This window comes from Hylobates moloch, unplaced genomic scaffold, assembly GCF_009828535.3.
Source record: "Hylobates moloch isolate HMO894 unplaced genomic scaffold, HMol_V3 SCAFFOLD_4, whole genome shotgun sequence".
Classification (NCBI taxonomy): Eukaryota; Metazoa; Chordata; class Mammalia; order Primates; family Hylobatidae; genus Hylobates; species Hylobates moloch.
The window spans coordinates 59,301,138-59,325,351 of record NW_026652279.1 but is presented as its reverse complement, the minus strand read 5'-3'; the positions used below and the strand labels follow the sequence as shown (position 1 = coordinate 59,325,351).

At 35.6% G+C, this 24,214-nt stretch overlaps 1 protein-coding gene across 1 annotated transcript in view; it reads left to right on the top strand.

Annotated features, from left to right (window-relative positions):
- ZPLD1 (zona pellucida like domain containing 1) overlaps positions 1-17,424 on the top strand; it is a 43,425-nt gene extending 26,001 nt beyond the window's left edge. Inside the window, exons 6-11 of the mRNA XM_032149137.1 lie at positions 1,164-1,261; positions 3,028-3,108; positions 8,736-8,907; positions 10,161-10,269; positions 16,818-16,847; positions 17,249-17,424. Of these exons, the coding sequence (XP_032005028.1) occupies positions 1,164-1,261; positions 3,028-3,108; positions 8,736-8,907; positions 10,161-10,269; positions 16,818-16,847; positions 17,249-17,424 (666 nt within the window). The remainder of the gene's footprint in view (positions 1-1,163; positions 1,262-3,027; positions 3,109-8,735; positions 8,908-10,160; positions 10,270-16,817; positions 16,848-17,248) is intronic.
- The last annotated feature ends 6,790 nt before the right edge of the window (positions 17,425-24,214 follow it).

Sequence of the window (24,214 nt, the reverse complement as noted above, 5' to 3'; positions counted from 1 at the left end):
TGTCTTAAATTATAAAATTCAAAATATTTTGCTTTCTTCCAAGCCTTCTAAAGAGAGTATGGTTGATATGTTGTCTTTCCCGATGATTTTAAGATTTCATAATGAACATTAAAAACTTTTCTGCCAAACAGCAATGTCTTCAGAATTACTAAGTTTAGGGAAACAATTGGCCTCTATGTTAAATGATGTGACTGCTTAAATTTGGAGGGTTTTTTTGGTTTGTTTTTTGCACTCTATTTTTTCTGGTTTTCTTCATTATCAAATTATACCTGCTACTTCTTAATTTCCAATCTGATGCTTTAATCTACTGTGTATTTGAGAATGATACAAATAAGCTCTCTAGAATTGGTCTAAAATAAGGGTAGAAAAGTAAAAATGAAGCCCTGAGATAGCCTTCTATAAATGACCTCTAAGGAATTTGTGCAGGAACCATATGGCATGTATTTTAGCAGCTTGGAATCTGTTTGTCTCAAAAGCTGAATCTTGCCCTATAAAAAATGTAATGTGTAAATGTCTCATTTTGGTTTTCTGTGTATTATTATTTAAAGTTTGCATCTTGAAGATATTGATATATTCTAGAAATTTAGTTCTCCTGTACTTTCTCCTAGTCTCCCTAGAAGAAAATGTCTATTCTTGTGTGACTTTAAAATGGTCTTACTTTGGTTTTCAATTAAATTTTAACAATTTCAAGTTGCCAGGTAAGTGATTTTGGGTAAATAAAATATTATCAGAAGTATAAGAACTACAGTGCCTATAGTAAAGGGCTTAAATTGAAGCAGATGTAATTTAAATAAACTGAATATTAGTCTCTAATATAATCAAATAAATGAAACATTAAGTAAACTATTGACCATTGAATATTAACCAAACTGAATATTAACTAGTGATGAATGAATATAATTTAGATACACTGAACATTAGCCACCATATATGGTACACTATGGAAACTAAAAGATTTATGCATGGAATCAATTTGTTACATGAATATGGCTTAATAACAGTTCTGCCAAGAAAGCAGAGGGTCACATAAATCCTTTTTGGATTGATTCTGTAGATTTATGTTGATTTACTTTCTTTTTTTTCTCTCTAACATTGTTGTTTTAAGTAGTAAGTGTTCTGTCGTTGGGGAGGTAATAATAGATTTTTTATTGTCTTGTCATTAGGATTCAACCTATAACCAGCAGTTAATTATCCCCAGTATAGGATTACCTTTGAAAACCAAAGTATTTGCAGCTGTCCAAGCCACTAATCTGGATGGCAGGTAATTTAAAACTCTTATCTTTTTTAGGTTAAAACACTTTGCCTAAACCCTCATGAGTCATAAAGTTGGCCCATTCATTTTTAAATTCAGTTTGAAAATATTATCATGGCCACAACATTTAGGCATGCTACTAAAAAGAAATAACAAATTACAAAGTTTAAGAGGTTACACTCATGTTCTGTCATTAATTGGAAAATAACAAGTCTTCCCATAAAGAAGAGGGGTGGTTCTTGGAAAGGGGCATGGGAAGATCTGGGATGCCGAAATGTTGTATTTCTTCATCGGAAAGATGATTAACCAAATGTAGTCATTCTGTGAACACTTGATTTGCTTGCTTTTCCAAATGTATGTTACTCTTCAATATGAATTTATTAAAGAATGAAAGGACTCTGCATAAGTGTGCCAAAATTACATAAAATGATCTCCAGAAACATCTCTATAAAAAGCTATTAAATTTCAGATGATACTTAAGAAAATTCGGAGCAATCAAACTGAAATGGAACTCAAAAGCTGAAGCTCTAACCCTGCCCTATTAAAAAAAATGTAATGTGAAAATGGCCTATTTTGGGTTGCTCATGTATTATTATTTAAACTTTGCATCCTGAAGAGATTGGTATACTCCAGAAATTTAGTTCTTTACCTTCTCCCTTCCTGTCCTGAGGAATATTTCTATTCTTGTATGAGTCTTTAAAATTGTCCTTTAATAATGCAGGAGTTTTTTTCCATTTCATTGGCATTCACTTCCCATGGATTAGTATTTTTTTTATAACATCGGAGTTGGAATGGACTAATGTATAAATGTAAGCAAAAGCTAACCTTGTGGAGGAAGGCTGTGGATGTGTATGTGCCTCATGGCTTTCTTCACCCTAACACAGTGTCTATTGTGGACTCCACAATCACCAAACCACTGATTCTGATATGCTCTAAACTCCTTTGCTGTATTTGGTGTTATAATATTCTTTGATTCTGTAAGAGACAGTAATATCTAGAAACAAAAAGCTATTGTTTATAGTGAACATATAAGCATCTATGTAGCTCATTTTAAAGTTTACTTCTCAGAATTTGACCATTGTCTTGTACACAATTATTTTATGGCATTAGACTTGACGCCCCTTAATGTGAAATTGACAATTTGGTGCAGATTTTTAAACACTTTGAGTTTAGGAGAAAGTTATTACTTTTTAAAAACTTGTATGGGTACATAGTAGGTGTATATATTTATGGGGTACTTGAGATGTTTTGATACAGGCATGCATGTGAAATAAGCAGGATGGAATAAGAGAAAGTTTTAATAAACAATAAACCTCTGCAAATAACAAGTAATAAACAATTATATTCCATGAGATAAGAAGTTTGTCAGGCCGAGCACAGTGGCTCACGCCTGTAATCCCAGCACTTTGGGAGGCCGAGGCGGGTGGATCAAGAGGTCAAGAGATCGAGACCATCCTGGCTAACACAGTGAAACCCCGTCTCTACTAAAAATACAAAAAAAAAAAAAATTAGCCAGGTGTAGCGGTGGGCGCCTGTAGTCCCAGCTACTCTGGAGGCTGAGGCAGGAGAATGGCATGAACCCGGGAGGCAGACCTTGCAGTGAGCCGAGATCGTGCCACTGCACTCCAGCCTGGTCCACATAGCAAGACTCCATCTCAAAAAAAAAAAAAAAAAAAAAAAAAAAGAAGTTTGTCAATATTTACTTTCCTTGTATTAGTAACTAATACCCGAAAGGAAATTCTGACTCTAGATTATGTTTGCTTACGTTCTTTCAGATGGAATGTTTTAATGGATTATTGCTATACTACCCCATCAGGAAACCCAAATGATGACATTCGATATGATCTCTTCCTTAGGTAAGACTTAGCTGTTTAAGTATTGTATTGATACCAATGACCCAGTTGTAGATAATTGAAATGGAATATCTAAGTCAGATAAATTATAAAGCAGTGTTATAGCTTTTGAATTTCAAGTTTTACATTTTGAACTTTGAGTCCTTATAAAGCGGAAAGTATAAAATTTGAGAGCAGTTTTCAACACAAAATGCTGATAAGGCTATTGTTGAATCAGAGTTGTAAGTAAGTTAGGTCCACCAAAGATGTTTTATTCATGTTTAGGAGATATGGGAATATTTCACTGTCTTAGGAAAAGCATAGTTGGGATATTATTTGCAAGAAAAGACGCAATAGAGGTTACTATTTATCTGCAACTAGACCATCTCATATGTCAAAAGGAGAGTAAAATTAAAGTAATGGTCTGGATAATTTAGACCCCAAGATACTTTTGTTCATTTATCAGTATTTGGTATAAAACTATAATATAACCTACCACTCCTTTTCTTATTAGAGCCAATAACTTCATCCTCCTTCCCCAATAGACAGTGATAGAGTGAATGTAATATACATTTGAGGAAAGAGGACATTGATCATAAAACCATTCAATCATCTCAGTTCCTTTTCAGCATTTTTATCTGACAGCCGAACAGACTTGAGAGTCAAGCAATGTCTTCTAATCATGCTTATAAATTGCAGTTGGCTCAGCTCACTGCAGCTTATTGACACATGATGGAAGTAATATAATGGGAAACCAAAAGAATACACTTTATTGGCTAATCAAGGGCAAGATAATGTTCAGAGGGTATGGTCAAACTGTTATTCTTACATATCCTATTTCTGGAAATGTTAATTTGGGCAACATTTTTGGGAAAAAATGTCAGTATGTATCAAAAGCCTTAAAAGTTTCATATTCTTTGATTCTAGCTTTACAAATTGGGAAATATATTTTAAAATATTTATGATATTCTTGTCTATCAGTGATATTTAAAATAGTAAAACATGGGAACAAATTATATATTCAGCAATAAGGAAATAGCTAGGTGGATTATGGACAACCAGTAAGTTGAGAGTCCATACAGGCACTACAATCATATAAAGTTATGTATTAGATAGAAAAAAAAAATGGTTGGCTTTCTCTTACCTTCTCCCTTTCTGTCTTATTGGTATTTCTATCTTTGAAAATAATTGATTCTTTAACATTTAAAGGTATTAAAATATCAAGGAAAAGGATCATAATATATAATTCTATATATAATGAGCTGCATTTGTATAACAGAAAAGACTGTAAAGAGAAACAGCAAAAGGCTCACAGTGGTTATTTATGCTTGGTAGGATTATGGATTTTTTTTTGACAGTTCTCTTATTTTCCTAAACTTCTATAATCTTCATATATTGATAATCTGGAATATGACCATCAGACTTCTGGTATGAATATAGAAGCAGCTTAGTTCTGAATCTTTTCAGTTTTTGTATTGGAAACCATTCAGAGTGAAATGTATAACTAAAGAAAAAAATTTCCCAAATGTCCTTTTTTGTGACTCTAGGAGGAAAAGAAAACCTAGAAATTCTAAAGTAAACGTTACTGTTGATGAAAACAGTTAAGATCAAGAGAAAATGGTGTAGAAAGCAGTGTAGAAGAGGTGGTAAAAAAGGCAGGGAAGAAAAGTGGGTGCTGAGGGGTACTAAGGGAGTCAGCTCCCAGAAGCAGCTGGAGAAATACACACCTAGAAGGAAAGGGCACTACTTTGTTTTGTTTTTCTTTTTTTATTTTAATTTATTATTATTATTATACTTTTAAGTTTTAGGGTACATGTGCACAATGTGCAGGTTTGTTACATATGTATCCATGTGCCATGTTGGTGTGCTGCACCCATTAACTCGTCATTTAGCATTAGGTATATCACCTAATGCTGTCTCTCCCCCCTCCCCCCACCCCACAACAGTCCCCGGAGTGTGGTGTTCCCCTTCCTGTGTCCTTGTGTTCTCATTGTTCAATTCCCACCTATGAGTGAGAACATGTGGTGTTTAGTCTTTTTGTCCTTGCGATAGTTTACTGAGAATGATGGTTTCCAGTTTCATCCACGTTGCTACAAAGGACATGAACTCATCATTTTTTATGGCTGCATAGTATTCCATGGTGTATATGTGCCACATTTTCTTAATCCAGTCTATCGTTGTTGGACATTTGGGTTGGTTCCAAGTCTTTGCTATTGTGAATAGTGCTGCAATAAACATACGTGTGCATGTGTCTTTATAGTTGCATGATTTATAGTCCTTTGGGTATATACCCAGTAATGGGATGGCTGGGTCAAATGGTATTTCTAGTTCTATATCCCTGAGGAATCACCACACTGACTTCCACAATGGTTGAAGTAGTTTACAGTCCCACTACTTTGAATGGAAACTGCTATCCCCAGGGCTGGGGGATCTGAAGAAAAAAACAGTACAGAATGCTCAGAGGCTCAGAAGTGGCAGATCTCATAAAGTACCAGGAAAAGTACACCTTCTAAAGGTGAAGGAATCGCCTGGGAAGGCAGGGGCTCTGCCCTTGGTGGCAAGGCTGGTGAATAAACCTCAGGAACCCAGGGCTGATGGCAGAACCCTGTGAATATCTTTTAAGTTCAGTCAGCTGCACAGTTCTGCTATATTCAAAGAAAATTTTTTTTTCTTTAACACATTATAAATCTTCTTTTACTAGAGAACATTAACATTTACTTTTTTTGATTTCTTTTTTTATTAATTTTTTTTGCACACAAAACAATAAACATTTTCTAAAAATACATACAAACAAAAAGATGCGTATCAAACATATTAGGAAGGTTGCACATGGGATGACGGGGAATAGAAATGGGGAGTGGGAATTAAAGAAAATAAATGAGAGAGGGACTTTATATGGATCAATGATAATAACTCAATCCTCTATTTGACAAAGAAGAAGGAGAAGGAAGAGGAAGAAAAAGAAAGTGGGATAAAGGATCAGAAAGGGAGGAAAATAGAAAAAATTAGAGTATGAAAATTGTTATTGAAAAACAGAGGAGGGAGCCCTTGAGTTGGGGAAACCCTTAAGGAAGGTATTTACCATTCCACATTGCCTTAGGGGTTCTAAAAATTTTAGGTTTAAGGAAATCCAGCTCTTTCAAACTTGAATGATAAACAGATGCAGGTATTTCTTGCAGTGTTCCAATATTCTACAGGAAAAATATCGAAAATGGCAGAAAAGAAATTTTAAAGATGAATTAAACTCACCAGAAAAATGTTGCCATGGAATATATAATATATACATTCGCACCTTAATTTTTAAAAAGCAAAAAGCATCATGGTTATGAAGATAGAATTATGAGAACTTAGGTAAGTAAGGATAGGACAGTAAAAGCCATGGCTATGGAAATGTGAAAAGGAAACTGGGATGAGTGAAAATAAATGGAAATATAAAAAATGTATGAGAGGAAGGGACGTGTAATTAGAAGGCATTCAAAGGAGTGCAGACCACAGCAGAAACAGTGTGGGACATGGAAGATAAGTATGAGAAATACAAATAAAAATAGACAAATGTAAAGGAAAATAAAAAGAGGATTAAGTAAGAAAGATAGAAATAAAAAGGTGAGAAAGGGAATTCAATATATGTATAATATGCATAATTAGAATTGTCCCCCCAAAAGCCAAAATAATAGAACACATGTTTAAAAATATAATCCAGGAACACTTTCCTAAATTAAAAAAAAAATCTTACATTGATATAATGAAATGATGCCCTGGATGAAATTGAAGATTTCATTAAGTGGAAACCGGGGGAAATATAAAAAGACATAGCTATACAATAAAAAAATTAGAGATTTTACCTCTTACAAAACTTCTGGTGGCCAACAAGTAAGTAAGGAAGTAAGGATATAGAAAATCTAAATGACATAAGCAATAAGCTAAATACAGAGAGACAGCAATTCATAGCAATATCAAAAACCAGAAAGTCCTCACCACTTGGAAGTTGCAAAACCCATAAATAAGACTTGTATCAAAAATGAAAATATGAAGCAATGTTTTGGAAGAAGTTAAGAAAAAGTAGGTTCCTTGAAAAAAATACATTAATAGAGAATCACAAGCTAATCAAATCAAGAGAAAAAGGGATAAATGACAAATGCAAAAAGATAAGGGGGGAATCAACTTGGAAATGAGCAGAGTATGGTTCTATCAGATATCACAGTCAATAAAATGTCTGCAATTATTAAAGGAATGTGATACTATGCAAAGCTAGACACACAGACAAAAATCACAGAATAGTAAACTGAGAAATAGATCCCCAAACATATGGGAATTTAGTGTAAGGTAGAGTGTGGTACCACCAATCAGTGGGATAAGTAGATTTTTTAAAACAGTGTTGGACATGGATAACAGTAAGATAAAAAATAGTATTGGACCTATACTTCACTCAATATACCATAAGAAAACCTAAATAGATTATTAAATTAAAGGCAAAAACTACAACTTTAAAAGTGGTAGAATAAAACAAGAGAAATACCTTTAAAACTTTGGAGTAAGGAAACTGTCTTCAGCCTAAATACTAGAAGCCACAAAATAACATATTGAAAATTTAACTACATAAGAATAAAACTGTACACACACACACACACACACACACACACGCACACACACACACACATACGGAATGTCCAAAGCCAAATAACAAAGTGAAACAATTTGCAACTTACATAACAACCAGTAACCACTCTTCTTAATACATAAAAGAACTCATAAGAATTAGAAAGAAAATGGCCAAGAACACAACAGAATTTGATCAAAAGACATAAACCATTTTCAGATAAAGAAATGCAAATGACTATAAGGTATGTGAAGATACACAAACTCATTAATTATAAGAAAAATATAAGTTAAAGTTATAGGGTGATAGTTCATTTTTACTCTCAAATTGGGAATAATAAAAAATTTTATCCACACATTTTGCTGATGTAGCTCTGGAGAAGTAAGCATTGTTTTCATATATTGCTTGTGAAGTCCAAAATTGAACAATATTTATATAGAGCAATGTGACAATATCTATTAAATGATTATACGGATGTATTCTGTAGATAATCCTGTACATGTTCAACATGATATATTGTAAGGCTATTCATTATTACTTTGTTTTTAAAAAGCAAAAGATTCAAAAACAATGCATGTACATAAATAGGAAACTGATTAAATAAACTCTGAAACATATCCATGATGAAATACCACACAGCTGTGGAAAAAAATGAGGAAGCTCTCTAAATATTGATACGGAAAGATCTCTAACACTGCTAAATCTTTAAAAGGCGAGGTACAACATAGTGTAGACAATATGCTATCATTTGTTTAAGGGGGGAGGACAATAAGAATACATTGCTTCTGTTTCTATTTTCATATACCCTGGGAATGATGTGAAAATAAATGAAAATAAATGAGAATGAAAATAAGTGAGATCACCTCTGGCAGATTTCTATATATTTTAAATTGTTTGGATTTTTGAACTATATGAGAGTATAATTCTTCCATTATTGCAATCAGAAACTGATCTGTTTTATTGTGGATCCTTAATATGGTAGAAATTAATTTACAAGTCCCAGTAGGTTGGTACTTTCCAGTGATGTCCTGTTTTCATGTTCCCTAAAATTTAGCTGTGACAAGGACCCTCAGACCACCGTCATTGAGAATGGCCGAAGCCAGCGGGGCCGGTTTTCATTTGAAGTGTTCCGATTTGTGAAACACAAGAATCAGAAAATGTCCACTGTCTTCTTGCACTGCGTTACCAAGCTCTGCAGAGCAGATGACTGCCCTTTCCTTATGCCAGTATGTTTTTAAGGAACTTCATTCTAAGTTGTTGAATTGATCTAAGCTGAAAGGTTATCAAATGTCAGAAACTAATTTCTACATAGAAAGTGGATATGTGTTAGGTCAAATAGTTTGAAGTAGGATTTATTCATTTGTCTAGTAAAGATCTGCTAAATATCCTACTTTGTGCCAAGCATTATACTGAGGATACAGAGATGAGGTGTGCACAAATTCTGAATTTAATTAGATTATTCTTTAGGATCATGAGCTAGTCACAGAAGAAATCAAGACAAAAATCTTACGGTGCAAAGGCAGACAAATATATGTAGTAACAGGCAGTATTCACCACTGTGAGAGAGATGAAGCAGGAGAGGTTGAGAGGATTGGTGGAAATGAACTCCAGCTGTTACTTCGAAGCGGACTGAGCCCCAGAGAACCAAAATCAAGAGTGTGAGAGACATTGCTGGCCAAATGATGGTCAAAGACACAGACACATAAATTAGTGTGATCAGAGAGCTTCTAGTTCTTCAGTAGGGTTGTAGAGCAGAGTAGAGATGATTGGAAAACCCAGGGAGCGGACTGGGCTGGTGCTGGAAAGGCAGATTGTGGCCAGATGGTCGGGAAATCACTGAGATTAAAAGTTAAAAGCAGTGAAAGGTGTGAATCTGAATTGCATACGGCCACCATTAAAATAAAGAGCCATTTAAAGTAGTGAATAAAAAAAATTCTACTCTGACCGGCTGTCTAGGGTCACATCATTATCAACCTGAGAAAAATGCATGCCCTTTTTAAATTTGAAATACCGTTAATATGTTTATATTTATGTTTAACTTATGCATAAATGGGAAGCTATTTCTTCATGCTCATTGATCCCTTTGGACTAATAAGCTATGTCAGATGGGGGTAAATGGAGGGTCCACATTACCTTGAGTCCATGCTGACCAACATTTCTGGGAAGGATTTATTAAAGGCTTGAGAGAAATAAAAGTAGAAAAGTTTGATAAACACAGCACTTTTTCAAGAGAGCCATTGAGCTATGTAAATTAATGAGGCAGTGCACAATTACAGCGGGAGGAAATAAGAAATGTGGCCCAAGCCAGGGTAAGAAACACTGTAGCAGTTACATGCAAAGTAATTAAATAAATGCACGGAATGAAATGAATAAAATTAAACATGTGGTATCTCTTCCAAAAGAATCTGCTTTCCAAACGGCCATAAAGAAACAATTCTGCGCCGGTGTGGAATTTCATTTGTTTTCATTAACACTTCAGATTTGCAGCCACAGAGAAAGGAGAGATGCTGGGAGGAGGACGACTTGGAGCCCCCAGAGCTCTTCTGGCAGCGCGGTGCTCTCTGCTGGTCCCATCATTACTCGGAGTGGTAACTGTGTTCCTCCTTCTGTATGTAGTAATAGACGGTTCCAAAATGCCTCGTTACTTGGCTTCTGACGAGAACTCAAAGTGGTTCCTAAACAGCACTAATTAACTGTGAGACAAGATAAACTACTAAGCAACTTTAATTTCACAGTAGTTTCCCTGTTTACTCAACTTTCACACAAAGGGCAATATTGTCTTTACTACATTTCCTGTTTTCACACACACACACACACACACACACACACACACACACACACACACACGAGTATGCCACGCTGGACCTGTTTTATTTATTTATTTATTTTTATTTTTTGAGACGGAGTATCTCTCTGTTGTCCAGGCTGGGGTGCAGTGGTGTGATCTCGGCTCACTGCAACCTCCGCCTCCCAGGTTCAAGAGATTCTCTTGCCTCAGCCTCCAGAGTAGCTGAGATTACAGGCGCCTGCCACCACACCTGGCTAATTTTTGTATTTTTAGTAGAGATGGGCTTTCACCATGTTGCTCAGGCTGGTCGGGAACTCCTGACCTCGTGATCCGCCCACCTCGGCCTCCCAAAGTGCTGGGATTACAGGCATGAGCCCAGCCCATGCTGGACGTGTGTATCCGCTTGGATACCCTGTGGATCCGCTTCACCGTCCTCTGCCCTGCTGTCGCCCATGACTACTAATTTGAGTGTACTGCAGCCTCTAGCTCCCTTGCCCTCTAGTTTCTGGTTGGGCTTGACCAATAGGTGGTGCTGTAAGCAGATGGGAGGGCACAGAAATTGTGGAGTCCACAAGGCTCCTCCCAGACAATTCTCTCCCTAGAACTACTCTGAAAACCCTCTCCTTATCCCTTCACTCTACTCTCTCTTGTGAATTCTCTACATCTTTATAAATAGCCTATTAAACACTCCATATATGGCCCAGTTTGAGTACCATTTGTTTCCTTTCAGAATTCTGCATATTACATACTCTCATCTACTGCATTCACTTGTACTCATGAATTTATATGATCTAATGGACACAACTCTTTATAACTCTTTATAAACATATTCTCATGTATACAAATATATGTGCATACATGTACCTACACACATACACACACACACACATACACACACACACAATGTAAAGTGATACAGATTTTGTAGATTTAAGTCAGTGTGAACCCAGAGACTTCCAGAGTCCATTGGATAAAACAGATGCGGCATAAAAAACTCTGAAACTAAAGCCGGAAAAACTGATTCTAGGTTTAGCTTTTGTTCTAACATGCTATGTGACTAGAGGTTTTATTTCATTTCTTTGGGCAAATGTTTCTTCATTTTTAAAGTAAAAGTTTTTAACAAGTTTATAAAGTTTTAAAATATTTCTTCATTTTTAAAATAAAAGTCTTAAGATTTTTTTATAACTCTGTAGTTCTAAATTTTCCCCAAAAAAAGAGAATTCTGATTTGGATTATATGCTAATAATGTTTTCTCCATTTTATATTAGCCTTAATGCTGCTATTATGCTTCAGTTACATTTTCGGTACCTTTTCTCCATGCTGCCCATCCCACAGTCAAAAGAAAGTTTTGCCTGAAATAGGCAAGTCAGCAAAAAGTGGTTTTGGCCCAAAAAATTCAGACAATTAATTGCTTTAATTACTTTCCTCCCTGTGTTTGTGTAGACCTAACATTATTTAAAAACAAACTAATAGGCCCTTTCAATAATGCAGAAATATATTAAATATGAAATTTCAAACTTAGCCCATACTCCCTGAAGATTTTTGGTATGCGCTTTGACTGGTTTAAAAATGACTGGTTTGACCGAGCGTGGTGGCTCACACCTGTAATCCCAGCACTTTGGGAGGCTGAGGAGGGCGAATTACCTGAGGTCAGGAGTTCGAGACCAGCCTGGCCAACATGGTGAAAACCCGTCTCTACTAAAAATACAGAAATTAGCCAGGTGTGCTGGCATATGCCTGTAATCACAGCTACTCGGGAGGCTGAGGCAGGAGAATTGCTTGAGCCAGGGAGGCAGAGGTTGCAGTGAGCCGAGATTGTGCCACCACACTCCAGCCTGGCTGACAAAGTGAGACTCTGTCTCAAAAAAAAAAAAAAAAAAAAAAAAAGACTGATTTGTGGCTTGTGAAAGTTCCATTTTTGATCTCTATCTAGCTTTCAGAAATGGCTCATAGAATTACATAGAATAGAAACTCAGTTCTTGTTGCCAAATAATTAGGATTGCTTTTGGGTAGGCACAATAAAAGAGATTTTTATTTCCATGGAGCATATCTAGAGTCAGTTTGTTATAAGAAAAGAACTTTTAAAGTGACATTTCTTCTGTTCATCTTGGGTAGATGGCTTTTTCTCCCTAATTGCCTTCTTACTTCCTTCTTGCCTACGCAAAACTAAGTATTACAAATTTTAAATAATTTGTTAGCTGTATTCATCCATTCTCATGCTGCTAATAAAGACACATCCGAGACTGCACAATGTATAAAGAAAAAAAGATTTAATGGATTCACAGTTCCACATGGGTGGGGAGGCCTCACAATCATGGCAGAAGGCAAAGGAAGAGCAAAGTCCTATCTTAAATGATGGCAGGCAAGAGGGCATGTGCAGAGGAATCGCCCTTTATAAAACCATGAGATCTCGTGAGACTTATTCACTATCATGAGAACAGCATGGGAAAAACCCACCGCCATGATTCAATTACCTCCCACAACATGTGGGTAGTATGGGAGCTATAATTCAAGATGAGATTTGGGTGGGGACACAAACCATATCATTAGTGTAAAATAATTTTTAAAAATACAAAAAAAATTCTAAGACCCCCGAAATCCCAGTAAAGATAAATAAGTAGAAGTCTCTAATTCTAACATAAGTAACCAGCTCTCCAGGTTCATAGGTTTCATCCATCCCACATCCAGTTGCCCAAAATATCTATGTTAACACCACAAAGAGCTATCACAATGCCTCTGATGTCATGCCTGGATTTCTTTCCAATTTTCAACCAGTTTCCACCTCAAGAATGTCACTTATTGCCCAACATGCTAGAGTTGTCTCGGGGTCACCTCAGGTTTCTCCACTGGCAGAGCCCCCAGAGGAGCACACTCACGCTTTCAGGGTCCCCTTGAATCCTCTCTCATTCTCTCTTGAATTATTTTTAAATAATTTTGATAAATAAAATTTTGGCGTGGTCTTCTTTGGTCATCATGATGGTCTCACTGCCTAGAGGAACATATATATAAAGATGTTTACATTGTAATACTATGATATCCATGAAAAAATATATTTTTAAAAATTCCACATGAACACAGAACTCAGAACTCAAGCCATATCCATCCACATGCAAAATCCTATGCAAATTTCATGTTCAACTTCATGACCAGAACTACCTTTTTTCCTTAGTTTCACTTTATTTTTACCTTAGATCAGCTAGAATTTATCTCTTCAGGTCCTGTGGCCAATTTTATATAGACAAGTCCAATTTCAGGCTTGATTTGCTCTCTTCAAAGCTCTCTGATGCTTGGAAGTTTTGCTCTATTTGCTCATTGAACCACTCCTTTTCCCTAGACATCTAGCTTAGGTCAAGTTCAGTAAGTTGTTAAACCTCAGAACTCCTGTTTTGTTTTGCTTTTTAATGAAATCAAATCCATTCTGGATATTTTTTACCCAACATAGTTAATAGTTTTGTTACTTGACTTAGGAAAATCTTCACACCCTCGTAATGCAACCCCTCAAGAAAAATTTCCTGAAGCATTCTTATTTAAAACTTCAAAATGCTAGAAGTGCTTGGATAGGGAAAAGCTTATCAAAGGGTACAATTCTGGAAATCTAAAGGCACCAACACCAGAAAACAATACCTAATTGTTTTGTTATACTTAATTCCTGTGGAGAGACCCAAGCCGTATTCTTGTTCAATTAGAATTGTCGAGTTTTATGAGTAGTTAATAATTCATTTGAGCATACTTGTTTGTCCCTTCATGGGACTGGCACTCTTCTAGGAACTGGGAGTACAATAGAGAACAGGCCGCAGACTTTGTCCTCAGGGATCTTAGAGTTCAGAGGTAGAAACAGACTATTAACGAACATAATACTGTGAAAAGTAAGAAGGTCGGTGCTTATTAACTTGAAATGTGTGGTCCATTTTACTACATAGGTTATTAAAGTTTTTTTAAAAAATACTTTTCTAGTGCTAAGAGAAAAAAATAATTCTGCATATATCTTTGGTGGTCATTTTTAAAATTATTATTTCAACTACTTACATGAGAAAGCAGAGAATGACAATTTATCTGCCACTTCTGGCTTTCAAATGGCTGTGGCATTGCTGCTACCACCTTTCTCCTATAGGCTTTCAAACAGATAAATATACTCTCAGAGAGCCCCAAAAGTTTGGTATTCCAATCAGTTCTAATTCCAGAAGGCTTCAGGTGTTTCTTTTAGCATATATGTACATGTCAAGACCAAGTGGGTTCAAGCAAAAAAACAAGTGTGGTGGGATAAAAGTCTCCTGAAAAAATGTCTACCTTCCCTTTCAAGGCGATACAGTGCTTTGATTTTTTGCTTGTTTGTTTGTTTTCTTTGCAATAATACGAAAATTGGAGGCTACCAGAAATAGCAACTAGATAAAGCAATTCTCTCTACCTTTATCCACTGTCAAATACAATTCCAAATAGTATTCGAATATCACAGGTTTCGATTTCAACCACCTGCCAAAGGTAGTATGCTTTCATTTTTTTCAGAGTCCTGGAACCTGGATTTTGTCGTTCCAGTCTTATTTGGAAAAGGGTGTGTCTTTTCCACACACACGGGGATTTTTGTCCACAGCGAAGTCCTCATTAATGACACCTGAGATATTATTTGTATGGAAGTGTTGGTGGTAATATGGGGAGTGCAGGGGACAGTCTGACTTTTGTTAACCTTAGGATGCAGAAAATAGCAGAGAGGGCATCTAGTCATAGCACTTTTGTCTTATCTGGAACACTTATTAGGAAGGAACTTTCTATTTTTTAGTTGAAATGTTTTAAAGCAATTAAGTGTGATTTCTAAAAAAAAGAATAACTTTCAAAAAGAAATTTTGTAGCATTATATATTCTCCTCCTATGTTCCAGTGAGGCAGCTCATCTTGGGAAAAGAGCACATGGATATTTTGGAAGAATTGATCATAGTCCATTCATCCCACCTGTTTCCATGAGAAGGAAGTGTTATTATAAAGTAGTGTTGGTTAGAGGTTAGGATTTTTCTGAATGTTCTATAACAAAAATGTGTGTTATTTTTCTTTTTGTCCTATAGCGATGCATTGCACCATTATAAAGAATCCTATGAATGAGTGCTGTATTAATTTTGAATATTGTACTTCAGGATCAGATAGCAAAACCATCATTTCTGCCAAGATTCATGTGTCTGAAAAAAAATGGTGTCAGATATTTTATAAATATCTCACCAGGTTCTCCCAGTACCTGTTTAAAATACTAATCCTAGAGTTTCATAGCTTGAGATATTCATCTTCATAACCAGAAATATTTTTCATACTTGGTCAGTTTATATTATTTTAGAAAAAGGACTCTGAAACTGAGCTTTGTTTTAAGCATATGTTTACTCTGTCATAAAGGCTGTGACAGATGGAAATTTCTTTATCTGTAAAATGGGAGTAGCAATAATATCCAAACCATATGGCTTCTGTGAGGATGAAATGTGATAATATATGAAACAGCAGTTTATGAACTATGTGGTTTTATACACATACTGATTGTAATAATATTTATATTCCAGAAATAAACAATTGTACACATTATATGGTTCAAATAACAAACACAAATATTACAACACAAATATGAAATTACTGTTATTTCAAATATGAAGTATGAGCTTGTACAAGCTCAAGGGTTGGTGGCAACATGATGACAAATTGGACAACAAAAATTGGGAAATCAAGTAATATGTTTATCACATCTATTATTGTGTTTGGCAGGGAAAAGTCAAAAATCAACAGCTTCAATCTTTTACTTAACAGATGCAAATAAAACTGCAACCCAAGCTCAGGAGTCATGTTTTCCTTTCATATAGTTATTAAGTGTAAATTTATCTTCTTGGAACTTAAAATGATGTGTTTGCAGATTATGTTGGGCAAATTGGCAATACTTAAAATAGAGTGGCACTAAATAATGAATATTCTGTATAACAGAATAACAAATAGCAGGTTATAGGGCCATAAAAAAATGTAATAGCTGTTAACAATTACTGCCCCCACTAACCTGACTGGAGAGCTAATGATGAAACAAAGTTGGCAGGCAAGAAAACAGCACACTATATATTTTTTTCTATTACATTTGTATACCTAGGGCAGGGGCAGGATGTGGGCTTGGGGATTAGAAAGATGATGAAATCCAGGACATATGAAACAGGGCATGGAAAAGCAGAATGGTTTAGGAGGACATTCATTTTTGCCTTACTCAAGGAGATTATGGGTGGAAGTAAGAGGAGATACAGGTAAAAATGTAGGTACAAAGTAATTATTAATCAGAATAAACAAAGGTAAACATTTGGAGAGATGATGTCACTTCTCTTTTTCTGTTTTTTCCCCTCAGATGAGACTCCAACCAACAATTCACAACTTGGTAAGATAATTAACATATTTTGCGATGTTTTTTACATTTTTGGTGATTAGTTACAAAGCTGTAATCATCTAAGTGTAATGAGGTTGAGTTTTCCAAGCTTGGTCCATTTTGGATAACAGTTCACTGAGGGTTTTCAAACTCATATGTGATCTATTGGTCAATTTTTATAGCATTTGATAGCTTTTTGGTATTTTTGATTTTGGCTGCCCATGGGCAGCCTCTAAACCATACAATCCTTTGGTATTGGGTTGAATTACAGTCAAATAGATTGTAGCACAATTCAGTGCCATGCTGCTATTCTATGAGATGCTGATGAAAGATGTTTTGCAGGTAAAATTGGGTTAAGGTGAGATAAATATTATGTGGGGCCTTTACAACTGGGTGTGTTTCATTATTTGCAGGTTCTCCAGGTGTGCCTCCCTTCCAGCTGAACGCCATCACCAGCGCACTGATATCAGGAATGGTCATTCTGGGAGTTACGAGCTTTTCTCTTCTTCTGTGCTCACTGGCCCTTCTGCACAGGAAGGGACCCACCAGTTTAGTGTTGAATGGCATAAGAAACCCAGTCTTTGACTGACTATAACAGGTCCCTGCTCTCTGGAGAAGGCTTCACTGACTAAACTATGTGTCAATGCAGTCAGTGTTCCATCTGAATTTCATGTCAGTCCACATTCAATATTTATAAGTTTGATAAATTTCACAGTGTAGCTTTTCAGCATAATGATAGTGAAAGAAGTTTATAATATTGCTATTGTCACTTATGTACGTGGCCAGCCGTATTTTTATGCCACCAATGACTATATTGACAATAAGTGAAAAATATTCAGGACTTAGGGCTTACAGGATCAGTAATATTTCATTTTATTTCAGTTTTCTTTTGATCGTTGGTTAAAAGATAAAAGGTGGGAGTAGACAAAAAATGAAATGTGTTGCATTTCCCTCTTAAGCATTAATGGCATTTAGATTTGCACACGTGGTCCTAGAATAAATGTTGCTTTTTGTTTTAATCCAGATATTCCCAGCTTCAGGATGTGTTTTAATTGGACTGGCCAATTTGGATACCTGAGATTTAACTACTCATTCTATGACCTCCTGTGTTTTTGGCTGATTTTCATGTCTGACAATAATCATTTTAAAAGAAACTCTTGGGACATGTCTCTTAACCTGGGGCACCCTTTTGTGTAGAAGATAGTGAAAATAGTTGTTAGCTTCCAAGGCTAATACTAAGTGGCCCTAGATCATTATTCATTAGAATAGGAATAGCTGTGATCAGTTTTCTTCTTCTGGTTCACGTGAGAACACCAGCAAATGTTAACGCTCCTCCCAGGTAAACAGTTCAGCTGCTATTGCAGCTGTGCTTCCAGCACTGAGGTAACTATGCAAAGATTATTTTTAATTCAAGAATCATTACATGTGAAAACAAGCCGTAGTTGTGAAAAGAGAACATTATCGTCAGCTCATAAGCATACTGTTCCTAGAAGGGTTTTTAACAATTTAGATTCCCTTTTTCCTAAAACATAAAGGAAACTTAGGTTAAGTGTAGTCTGCAGAACATTGTTGGAATCTACATAAAAAGATATTCCTTCCCCCCATATTTTTGATGCCAGGCAATAAATAATCAGGAGAGGGTTTCTTTTTAAGGTGTCTTCTTGTAGGTGTCATAATTGCCATGAATAAACAATATTTTCCTCTAATAGTAAACTGCAAGAAGCATTTGATCCTTTATCAGTTTTGCAAAAAAGCAAGTTTTAAGCAGCCCATGTTCTTACAAAAAAAACCAACATTCTCTTTGTTTAAGCTACCTATGTGATGAACAAATAAAATAATTTAATAGCCAACACCAAAATCCAGCATGTGAAGTTACTAGAAGTGCCATGTTAACTATAAGCAATTGCTGTAATCACTAATTTCTATTCAACATTTGTGACCCATTAGTTGGGACTTAATTTACTATACTGCATGCAAATCATCAAGCAATTGCTTCAAATGAAATGTCTACAATGTGAGTTAATGATTAAATCAATCCTCAAGTCGAAAAACACTTTTTCTCCAATTTGCCTGAATTTTTCAGGAGGAAGTGTTTATATTACAATAATTAGCTATATAATTGCATCAACTTTTTATTTCAAGGTATAGACGCCAAGTGAAGTGGGATCTGGAAAGTCTCTGGATAATTTCTTTACAAAAAAAGTTTAAATCACATAAAAAGCCAATCTACTCTTCCCTGTGTTACTTCAAAATAACTTTGAAGTGACTATTCTGAGTTTTATCTGTGTTAACATGATTAACTGACCATACTACTAATGTGACCCTACATGTACATGGATAGTATTGAAATATGCTGGTAAATCTATTTCCGATACTTAAAGTGAATTGCCATTGATTCTACAATTAAATTCTGTGAATAGGACATTATATCATTTAAGCTGTTTTGTCAATTTGATTTTTATGCTTTTGGAACGGCCGCTGTTTCAGCTGTTGGCCTTTTCAATTCTATACTCCATTTTATAGAATTGAATAATGGACACATATCACTTGGGAAACAACTTAAGTATCACATTATTTTTTGCCACCCTTTCATCATAAATGGAAGAATCAGAGTTATAATGAGATAAACCAGGTCTGTTTTTTACAACTTTGTTCTTATAAATCTGCAGTTATATGGAGTATTTAGTTATACTGAATTTTACAGTTATTATAGTGTGAAAAACCTTACAAAATACGTGCAAATGTTTCTTCAGTTTTAATACCTCAAACTGTTTTTTGCACTTCAGGGGTAAGGTCTGATGACATGTAAAAGATGATCGTTTAATAAAATAATTGTTTAAAATGTTGACTTTTTTTTAAATTTTCTCCTTCCTGCTCTCAACATCCTATTCCTACTTTCACAAATACAGAGGGTCTCCAACTTACGATGGTTACATTTACAATTTTTGACTTTAAGATGGGTTTATCAGGCCATTAAATGGCATTGTTGACCTGTGATTTTGTTTTTATTTATGATGAGTTTTTTGAGACATAACACCATTGGAAATTGAGGAGCATCTGTATTGAGAAAGATTTAGTCTAAAATAAGCTGCCTAATGCAACAGGGAAGGTCAGTGATCTCTGTAGGTAGATGAAGTCTGCCCTCTCAGTACTGAGCCCTGTGCTGGGAGACACATTCTTGATATTAGCTAAAGGTAAGGAAGTACATTTTTCTTTGAGCTTGAGCTCTAACTAAAATGGAACTTACAATTTTAAAAACTTTGGTAGGGACAGAAAAAAACTGGAAAGACAAGGAGCTTGGCTTCTGCCGGGAATTTCACAGTCTCTCTTAAGTGCCAGCAGGATCTGGCTGTCCTCCTTTGTCTTGGGGGAGGGTTGGTAGGCAAGTGACACAGTGTTGAGGCAAAATCCTTTTCCTGACCCAGAGATAATCCAGTCTCACAAAACTGGGCACTACCTTGAGCCCTAAGTATTGACAATTAGCTTTGGGGGCATCACAAGACATGATGGTTCATGAGGGACATTGTCAGCTGTGGAAAATGTAAGACCACTTTATGAAGCCTCACAGACAGTAAACTTCCAGAGGTTAGAATAGAGCAGAAGTTCATGGGAGACCCTTTTTTGTGAACACGGGTCATGAACATAGTATGAAGAATAGTTTGAAGAATTGCAACAGGCTGGAGGGCCAGCACACATTTATTTTGATTCAATATTTATAAGAAAAAGAGAAAGCTGATTATAGAGCAACTGCCTTTGGGAATGAGGTTCTTCAACTATTTACAAGTGGGGAAACATTTAAAATAAAACAATCTAAAGTCATAATTTAGAAAAAAAATTTTAAAAATACTTGGATAGTAAACAAAACAAATATCAGAGTGAGCTGGTGTTGGTGTATCAGTCAGGGTTCCCCAGAGAAAAAGTATATATAAGATATTGGTATATATGTCACATATTATATATAATATTTATGTGTATAATATATATTTTATATACATGATATATATATATAATATACCTTATATATATAATATGTAGTATTTGTGTGTGTGTAACATAAGGAATTGGCTCACATAATTCTAGAGACTAAACAAGTCCTAAGAATAGAATCGCAGTTGGCAAGTTCGGGACCCAGGAAAGCTGACGGTGTAGTATCAGTCCAAAAGCTGGTAGGCTTAAGGCACTGGAAGAGTTCATATTTTCGTGCAATCCAAAGGCAGGAGAAACAAAAGTCCAAGTTTGAAAGGCAGGTAGGCAGAAGGAAATCATTATTAATCACAGGAGGGCCAAACTGATTGGAGGTATCATACTGCTAAAAGACAAAACTTCCTGGTCAGTCCAGTGATATTAGGCAATTAATAAATAAAAGTGTTACAAAATCTGACAGTGCAATTGAAATGGTTTAAAAATATTTACGTCTGGAGGTAAGGGTTCATGAATTGAGGGTCCTCTTTTATATTACCTGAATAATATTGATCAAATGAAAGAAAGACAGGGCCACGAGTAGGTGGGGAGTGATGAACTCTAAAGTTATACAAAATTATTCCACAGCATCAAGAGAAACAGAATACAAGGATACATGGCCAGGCGGTATTTATTGGACCCATATCCTACAGGGTTCGCATTGGGAGTGCTGGCAGCCAAGAAGAAGAATAATGACATCAGCAGTGACAACAGGCTAGAAGCAGTAAAGAACATAAAACAGAGTAGCTGAGATAATAGGGGGCAAATGCAACAAGGGACCACTGGACTCTGGGAGAAGAGGCCTCTGCCACTTCTTAGTAGGAACTAGTTATTTGGTGGGAGACAAAATGAGAATCACTGACAGCTGTTACCCACATTCCTCATGACAGCTGCCCATCCTCCAGAAGTTCAAAGGGAAGTGGAAACTGAATAAAAAAGTTATATTTTCATGTTTGCGAGGGTATCTTGCCTGACAGCTTATTGGCCAACACAGTCTCTGAAAATTTGAATAACACAAGAAAACTGAAATAGCCTTAATTAATGCCACGTTTTGCTGAGATAGCCAGAAGAGGATTCGTTTGGGGACTTCTGCTCATGTGGACTAGACATAATCTTTAGAAATCTCTGCTCAGTAATCTTCATTTATAAAATGCTTTATATTCTTGGCAAAGTGAAATTGAGAACTCAGGTTGTTATCTACTTAGTTCAAATCTCCAATTCCCCTTTGCCTCAAGTATCTGGATATTTCCTTTTTTACTTAAATTGCCAACATAATTACTTCAATTTTCTCTTTCATTTTCTGTGTAGAAAGGAGCAGTGCTAATCATTACATGGAGCTTTAGTCAAAGGCAATGCGGCCCAGATTTCGAGGTTAGTTTTCATCAGGAGCATAGCTGTGTTAGCATTGCCCAGAGCAAAATCCATTACTGAATAATCCTGCTGGTTTGACTAATCAACTAACACTAGAAGATCTTGGGAGAGCTGTGGTTTGACAATTTCATGCAACCCTGACTCAAAGTTATACAGGTCCTGAAGCTATTTCTTCTCCTATATGTAGTTTTGTAACTTATTTATTTATTTTTATAGTAGTAAACAACTGGCTAAACTGAAAAATTATTCTAGAGGAAATATAGTTGTGTTTAGCAATTATTTATAACTTGGAAATTAGAACTCATTTATTTAAAAGCTATCGTTTTGCTAATGTATATTTTGTGGCTGATAAAATTAGATGGCAGAAAATGATGTAGGATTCTCATTGTAAAGAAAATGGAACCCAATAACTTCTGTTGAATCCTGTAAAGATAAGACATGGGTACTTCTTTGGTATCTCATCTTACTCTATAAATACAATGTGGAACAAAGGCAATTCACTAATGCTCACTAAAAACTTTAATGCAGGCGGGGTATGGTGGCTCATGCCTATAATCCCAGCACTTTGGGAGGCCAAGGTGGGCAGATTGCTTGAGCCCGGGAGTTCAAGATCAGCCTGGGCAGCATAGTGAGACCCTGTGTCTATTTAAAAATTTAAAAAATTTAAAAATTAAGAAAAACTGTAATTCTTTCTACCTTGTCAATGGATATATATTGAGAGTTTCTCTTATTTCACAAATTAATCATCAACATGGATGATTGATACCTCTAAGACTTGATCAGAAACTCTTTTGAAAGTTACCATGAATATTGTGACTAAACCAGTAGGACCTATGGTTATTTTTACAAAGATATGCCAGGCTGAATAAGTGTGCACACATTTGGCCTTGGATTAACAGCTGGATGAGTAAAGAACTTTGCCTAGTTACCATCGCAGTGGTTTCCAAATCCATGCGGCCCACTCCCCAAAGACGGTATTTCCACAGACCCATAGGAATTCTCCTCAAACTTGTCTTCCATAATTTCCATAATTTTCTTCTTTTTTTGATTCCTGAAACTTTCAAACTTATAGAAAACTGCAGACAGCAATGTAGCAACCACAGAAGTTTTACTATCTTGGATTGACAAATATGCATTTTTTTAATTGTTTCAGATCTATAAAAAAATTTGCATGTAAGTTGAAGTCCATTTTGTCCTCCTCTCTACTCTAATTCTTCTAACTGTGTGTCCAGAGGAATCACTGTCAGTAAGTTGCATGCTTTCTTTCCATCCATTTAAAAAATAATTACTACATGTGGGTATTGTTCAAACAACAGAGTTTTAATGTTATCATATTTTATACTTCCTTATCACACTATATGTTTTCTTTTGCATGCTGATTTTTGAAGTCAACAGCATGTTACTGAAATCGTTTTATCTGGAGACAGATCAGTTTCATGACATCTTTACATTCCTGCCTTAATAACTTCTGGCTTGAATTATGCTCCAATAGTTATTACTTTGTGTATCTTATAAGAAAGTCCTTTTCTCTTCCTCTCTCCTCTTTGGCCTTCAAAATTGCCTTGGCTCTTTTTGCATCTTACTTTTATTCAAAGCTGACATCATGAGAAAAATTATGTTAAATACTTTGATTGGATTTCATTGAAGTTGTAGATTAATGGGGAAAAATTGCCACATTTTTGATACTGAGGGATTTTTCCATAATCGATCTTGTTTTATTGGTCCATTTATTCAAGTCTTCCTGTAATACCTTCAATCGAGTCTAGTACTTTCTCTATAAAAGTTCATAATATACAACTTTTGTTACAGTTATTTGTAGGTATCATACATTTTGGCAGCTATTGTAAATGAAATCTTTTCTAGAAACTAAACTTTCTAATGACATATTGCTGTTGGATACAAATGTTAGTGATTTTGTTTTTATATTTTATTTACCACTATTGACAGAGTGTCAGGTTTGTATTATAACCCTTTGTCTGTGGATCCCCTCAGATCTGTTCAGGGCACGCAAAGGCCACAATGAGGCCCTGGAGCCAAACGCTTTCATT